This window comes from Stylophora pistillata, chromosome 1 (assembly GCF_964205215.1).
Source record: "Stylophora pistillata chromosome 1, jaStyPist1.2, whole genome shotgun sequence".
NCBI lineage: Eukaryota > Metazoa > Cnidaria > Anthozoa > Scleractinia > Pocilloporidae > Stylophora > Stylophora pistillata.
This window is the reverse complement of record NC_142519.1, coordinates 22,323,560-22,330,338: the sequence shown is the minus strand read 5'-3', so window position 1 is coordinate 22,330,338 and position 6,779 is coordinate 22,323,560. Positions and strand designations below refer to the sequence as shown.

General features: G+C 44.7%; 1 protein-coding gene and 1 pseudogene across 1 annotated transcript; both read right to left on the bottom strand.

Annotated features, from left to right (window-relative positions):
• On the bottom strand, positions 1-920 carry LOC148741715 (uncharacterized). Its single transcript, XM_088744513.1, has one exon. The coding sequence runs from the start codon at positions 649-651 to the stop codon at positions 1-3; it is 651 nt and encodes a 216-aa protein (XP_088600639.1). The 5' UTR covers positions 652-920.
• A 329-nt stretch (positions 921-1,249) lies between these two features.
• LOC148741714 (uncharacterized) lies at positions 1,250-6,396 on the bottom strand (annotated as a pseudogene).
• Between the last annotated feature and the right edge of the window lie 383 nt (positions 6,397-6,779).

The following is a 6,779-nucleotide window of genomic DNA, read 5'->3' as shown; positions in this document are numbered from 1 at the left end:
TTAGTCGTCGCCTTCAGTAGGGTGAATTACTGCAATTTTTGTCACTGGACAACTGTATTCTCCGGTGGATGTCTTCACTGTAACGTTTCGAACGCGTCCATCATCTCCAGGGTATACTTTGGTTGCTCTTCCCACAGCCCACTTGCCTCTCACAGCGTTATTATCGGCTACCGTAACTATGTCATCAACTTTAACATTGCGGTTCTCAACATGCCACTTCTTTCTTGGTACCAGGGTGGGGAAGATATCCCTAGTCCAGCGTCTCCAGAATGAATCAACTATTCTTTGCACGAACTCTACTCGCTTACGAGGATTTCTGGTATCTTTAAATGGACCTTGTGGTACCTCCGGAGTTGCTCTTCCAAGGAGCATGTCGTTCGGACACAGGTACGCTCCGTCGTCTGGATCATTGGGAATGCACCCTATGGGACGTTGATTCAACAGGTTTGCGATCTCTAGGAGGCAGGTGTACAACTCGAAAGGCGTCAGAAGTTGGTCGCCGATTGCAATCTTCAGTGATCTCTTGCAGCTCTTGATAAGGGCTTCTGCACATCTGTTTTGATGTGGCGCAGCTGGCGTTGTGAAGATGCACTTAATGCTCTTTCCTCCGCAAAACTCGCGTAACTGATCGTCATCTAGATTTTTCACCATCTCTTTCAGTTCGTTAGCGGCTCCAACCGTCTGTGTTCCGTTATCACTTAGTATTGCTGCTGGGTATCCTCGGATTGAAAAGAATCTACGAAGAACTTGGATGAACTCCGTTGTAGTTAGGTCAATCGCTAACTCTAGATGGACAGCCCGGGTGTTTAGGCACGTGAAGATGACGCCATAGTGCTTAGTCGTCTTGCTTCTCCCTATTTTGACGTTATAGGAACCAAAGTGATCACACGCGGTGTAGTAAAATGGCGGTGTGTGTGGTGCTAAACGGAGAATAGGTAGGTCTGCCATTAGCTGCGTCTCCGTCTTATGTGCCATTTCTCGGCAAAATCCGCACTTAAATTTCACGGACTTGCTTAGCTTGTTCGCTTTCAAGATACAAAACTTCCTTCGCGTCTTGCCTGTGGTGGCTGCTACGCCGGAGTGTCCGTACTGATGAGCTTGTCTTGTTACAAGGAGGGAAACCCAGTGGTCACTTAGAAGAAGGGCAGGGTGCCTCGTTTCATAGGACACGATAGCTTCATCCAGTCTTCCTACAACTCTGATAACTCCGTTTTCATCTTTGAACGGGCTGAGCGATTTGAATTCCCCTCTATCCAGTCGACTGTACAGTGTTATCTGTGCTTGCTTTATCCAATAAATTTCTGCTTGCTGAAGCTCTTCGTGGTCCTTCATTTCCGTGTTGGTCGTATTTTCTCAGCCGTATCTTTTCTGCTAGTCTACGTTTTCGCGCCGTCACACGCATCAGTCTTCTCCAGCTTGAGAACTTGGATAGATCAATACCATTGCTAACTTTCTGTGCTGTGACTGCGGTCAGTATCTGCATCTGACGGCGTTCCATGTCTACATTCGGGGTCGGCGGTGCTGTCGTAATTGGTCCTTGACTTTCTGGTAGGTATAAGAGCTCCGGGCCATACTTCCATCTGCCTTGTAACTCGTTAACGCGGATCCCTCGCGACAAGTCGTCAGCTACATTATCCTCACTGGGTATATGCTTCCACTGGTTTGGATCTGAGTTGCTTTGAATTTCTCCCACTCTCGAGGAGACAAACGGTTTAAAACGGTTATTCGGTCCCTCATGATATCCTCTGCTCTAAGTTGAAAACACTTGACATAAATCCATACGTGACCAATTGGATTATTAGTTTTTTACAAAGCAGGAAACAAAGAGTTGTTGTTGATGCCATTGTTACGGATTATTTAAATATCAATAGGGGTGTCCCTCAGGGGACAGTTTTAGGCCCTATACTATTTTCTATTATGGTCAACGATATTAAAGCCATTCTACCAAATCAGAATTTACTTGTGAAATATGCTGATGATTTAACATTAAGTATTCCAGTAAAATCGCGGGCTAACAACGGCAACTCAGCAGCTGAGGAGGTCCGATCGATCGTCGCATGGACATCTGCTAACCGTATGCAACTAAACTTCAAGAAAACGTGGGAGATGCTTCTTAGAGGCAAATCCACTATGGCCTTACTTGCTCCTCTGGTTTCTATAGGGCGTAAACCATGTCTGAAGTTGTTGGGTGTGACTTTTCAATCTGATCCGTGTAACTGGGATTTACATTTTGATAATATTATATCGAAAGCCAGTAGTCGTCTGTACATCTTACGTGTTTGTAAATTCTATGGACTGCCGCTGGATCATCTTCATCTTCTTTTTATCAGTCTTATTCTACCTATATTTACATATGCTGTAGAAGTATGGGGCTGCGCGTATTATCATAAGTATCTGAGTCGCATAGACAGGCTGTTCAAGAGAGCTTTTAAGCTTGGCTACTGTAAAGAGCTTTTTTCGATTGAAAATATTATTATTCTAAAAGATAAGAAGTTGTGGGCCAAGATCACCGACAGCGATTTTACAACAGCTTTAGATGACCTTTTGCCACCTGAGCGACCAATGGTTACGCTACGTAAGAGGCGCCATAATTATATTCTCCCGCTTGTCAGAACTGAACGTTTCAAGAGGACTTTTGTTAATAGATGTTTGTTCTCTTATTAGTTAGTCAGTTAGTAATTTAGTTAGTTCATATCATTGCTGAGTTCATATCATTGTAACTAAACACGTTTGTTGTTTAGAATGCTTAATAAAGACTTTTACTTAAGGCTGCGTGACGGACTTCGAATCCAGGCCAAGGTGATCGTACTGTCGGTAAAAAACTTAACATCTTTAGACTGTATCCTAGATTCTTCCTGAATGGATTTGGCCAGGCGGCTAGCGAGAACGGCTGCCTGGAGCTCAAAGCGCGGAATTGTCAGCTGTTTCAGCGGGGATACTCGCGACCTCGCTGCGATGAACTTGACTGCGTAAGTGTTGTCATTCTTTTTCTGGCGTGCGTAGGCACATGCACCGAGTGCGTCTTGTGATGCGTCAGCGAAAACGCATAACATCGGCGGTTCCACAGCATTGACTACCGTTAAACATCTTTCGAAGGACACACTGTCTAGTTCCTTAATTTCCTGGAAGAGTGAAATCCAGCTTTCCTACACTGCAGGTGGCACCTCGTCATCCCAATCCACTCCCAGCTGCCACAGTCTTTGCATTCCTATCTTTATTCTGACGATGAAAGCTGCTGCAAATCCAGTCGGATCGTAAATGCGAGCGACTTGACTCAGGATCATTCTTTTGGTCATCTTCTGCACATGGCTTAGACTGTTGTGTAGCTTCAGTAAGTCTACTGCCACTCTGAAGTGAAACTTGTCTGTTCTGAAGTTCCACAGGATTCCCAGGACCTTTTCCTCATCTCCTTTGAACAGATTTATTTCCTTCTCTGCGTCACCGCTTACGTTCTCTTTGAGCACCTTGTTAGAGATCCACTCTTTAACTTTGAATCCTCCTGTCTTCAAAACATTGTCTACGTCATTTGTTAATTTTTGAGCTTCCTTTTCTGTGTCTACAAACTAACAGATGTCGTCCATGTACGTGTTGTTTGTTAGCACTTCGGCCGCTGCTGGGTAGCCTGTCTTGTTCTCTTGCGCTGTTTTTCCTAGGGCTGTCTGCGCCATGGCGGGTGCAGGCTTGTCCCCAAATGTCAGAACTGTTTTGACAAAAATGTCAGGTTCTCATTCTGTCTCCATGTTTCTCCACAGAAAGCGGTGTACATGTTGATCTCGTTCGGGAATAAGGACCCGATGATACATCTTGGATGATATCTCCTACTATGGCAACTTCTCTCTCTCGAAATCCTAGGACAACTCTAAACATGCCGTTTAAAAGGTCGGGACTCTTTTTCCAGTAATCGTTGAACGTATGCCCTTGGAATGCAGAGGATGAATTGAAAACAATTCGAACAGGTGTGCTCTTCTTGTCTGGCCTCAGTATAGCGTGATGGGGAGTGTAATGAACAGAACCATGATACTCATCTTGTTCTTCTTTTGACAGCTTTCGCGCAAATTTCATTATTTCCATTTCCTCCATCTGTTTACAGTAGGCTTCAGCTTGTTCAGGATTTCTTTTCAGGCGTCGTTCTGTTGACTCTAGGCGTTTCATAGCCAATTCTTTGTTGTCTGGCAGTAGGTTAGGATCTTTTCTCCAAGGGTAGGGGATCATCCATTGGTTTTCGACTTTGAAACACGACCCCTCTATGAGCTTGGCTTCTTCTCTTTCTGCTTGAGTCAGTTTGGCTGCATCGCAGACACAGGGTTTCGCGGCCTCGCCCATAGTTTCCGTTGTCCAGAAGCTTGTCAGGTCTATTGGTGAGGAGTACTTGACATGTAATATGCTGTTTACGTCACTGATCTGCTCTGGGTTTCCTCCAAAAACTACCCACCCAAGTGGAGACTTGCGAGCTAGCAGGTGGTCCACTTGTCTTGTCTCACCAGCATGCATGCGTGCGTGATCAATACCAATCAACAGGTCAACGTGCCCTTTTCCACGGCGAAGTCTTCTGTTTGGTAAGCCAAGAACTTTCGGTGAATGCGAGGTTTTCACTGCCGGAATCTTGTCACTGATGCTGTGGATGCCGATTGCTTTAACGTTAAAACGCCTGTTGTTGTCAGTACAGATTAGATGAACATTGTATTCCTTTGTCTTAATTGTTTCTTCCTCGCCACCAACTTTAGTAATCGTTATGGACACATCTTTTCCCTTCAAACTGAGAGTGTCAGCGGTGTCCCGTCGGACAAGGCTTACTTGCGCGCCCAAGTCAAGAAATACGTTTCCGCATTTAAAGAGACCGTTGACGCTACCGATGTTAGCAGATAAGAAGGGAAGAATTGCTTCATTGGGGCTGATTGTAGTGGCGACGCCAATCTTCACAGAATTGCTCTTGTGCAGGAGTTGATGGTGCTGCTGTGGACAACGAGTTCCATTCTCCATCTTTGCGCACTGTTGTTTGCGCTTGCAGTTATCCATAGTGTGTCCTCTGCCGGCCCTTTTCAATCAGCTGAAGCACAGATGATTTGCCTTTGCAGTTGCAATCCGCTCGTCAATGCTGAGGGATATCAATATCGGGCTTTGGTCAGGCCAGTGTGATGAAGTTTTGCACAGCCAACATTTGTGCCAAACGGATTTGTCACTATCATACCTAAAGTGATTCACAGGGCGTTTACCAGAGGTGCCCACTCTGATTGGCGCTGTGGCGCGCACTCGCGATTTCATTTCAACATTCATCCAATTCATCAACGCTTCAAGGGTAACAGGTTTATTTTCATTTTCCAAATCTCTCGCCCAGACTTTTCGGTCATCCGCGCACATTTTCTGTTCAATTATGGAAAGCATATGGCTTTTGTTCATGTCACCAGGGAGACCAACTTCCAATAATGTATTGTAGCATCTTTTAACCAGATGTACGAGGTCGCAAAATCGCGTGTCCTCCCCTTCCCGCAAGGCTTTGAACTGAGCAATGTCCTGAGTCACAGTGTCTGACACAAACCTTGGGTCGCCATAGATGGAGTCGAGATACTCCCAGGCCGCGTCATAATCACTTCCGATTCCCTTAATAAGCTCGAGTGGCTTTTCTCGCAGGCGCCTACGCAGGAATGTGATTGAATCTCTTTTTGAGTACTTCGCCTCTTTTGCGTGCTTGAAATCTGAACGAAAGATGGCGTAAACTCGGACATTCCCAGCGAAAACAGGAAGCTTGGGTTTTTCCAATTTAAACGTGCAGGCGCCAGCGTCAAGAGGACTTTGCTGCAATTTCACTGTACCAGCGGTTGACGTGATTTTGTTCACATTGTTTTTTGCGTTAATTGGCTTATAATCAGCTGTCTGGTCGGTGTTAATTACTTGTACCGAGTCGGCACCTTTCTCGACGTTAATTTCTGGATCGGCTTGTTCAACTAATTTTATAACTTGCAGTGCATCGTCGCTTGGGCTAGGTGTTGCCGACAGCATATTTGAAATTCCTTCGCTTTCATGCACTTCATCATATGTGACACTCTCTATTCCTTTACTTAAATTACCACTCTTAGCTAAATCATTCGAACTAGACTGCTCCACACTTTCAATAAACATTTTGGCGTCAACTTCAAACCGCATGAATATTTCCTGACATTCGAAGAGCCATTCTTCTTCAGTTTCGTATACGCTGTCATCTTCAATGAGCTTGGTATAATCCTCGTGTTTCACCATTAAGTTTTCATACACTCCCTGTAGCTTAATTAAGACGTCTCTTACCTCATTCGGAGGTCTCTGATGCTTTATGGCATGTACTAACGCTTTTCCAGCCCTTGTGAAGGCCGATTTGGCTGAAAGTCGGTCAATCTTCGCTTGTTTTAGCGCCGCTTCAGCCATGTCCGTTGTCGATCAGCGCGAGTTCTTCATCAGGCAAGAAATCGAATGAAATGGTCCAATAAACCAAAAAGGCAATCCAACTAACTTACGCAAATCGTATAATTTATTCCAGTATATTATTATTCGATCTAGAGAGAGGAAATGAAATACATTTAAGAAACTGAACAGGATCTATCGATACATAAACACACGAGTCAAACTATTAGCTAGAATTACAGCACTGATAACTTACTTCTTTGGCGATCTCTAGTAGGATTGTTTCACGGTATACAGGTCAGCAACAGATATAACAAATCAGGGTATAACAGAATACGGATCAGCGCGACAGGTCAGCAAAACATTAAGGTAACTTGGAATCTAAAACATCTGAACTGAAAGCAGAC

Bases quoted from the DNA above. Each gene is read 5' to 3' on its own strand.
- LOC148741715 (XM_088744513.1), bottom strand. From the start codon at position 651: ATGGTGAAAAATCTAGATGACGATCAGTTACGCGAGTTTTGCGGAGGA.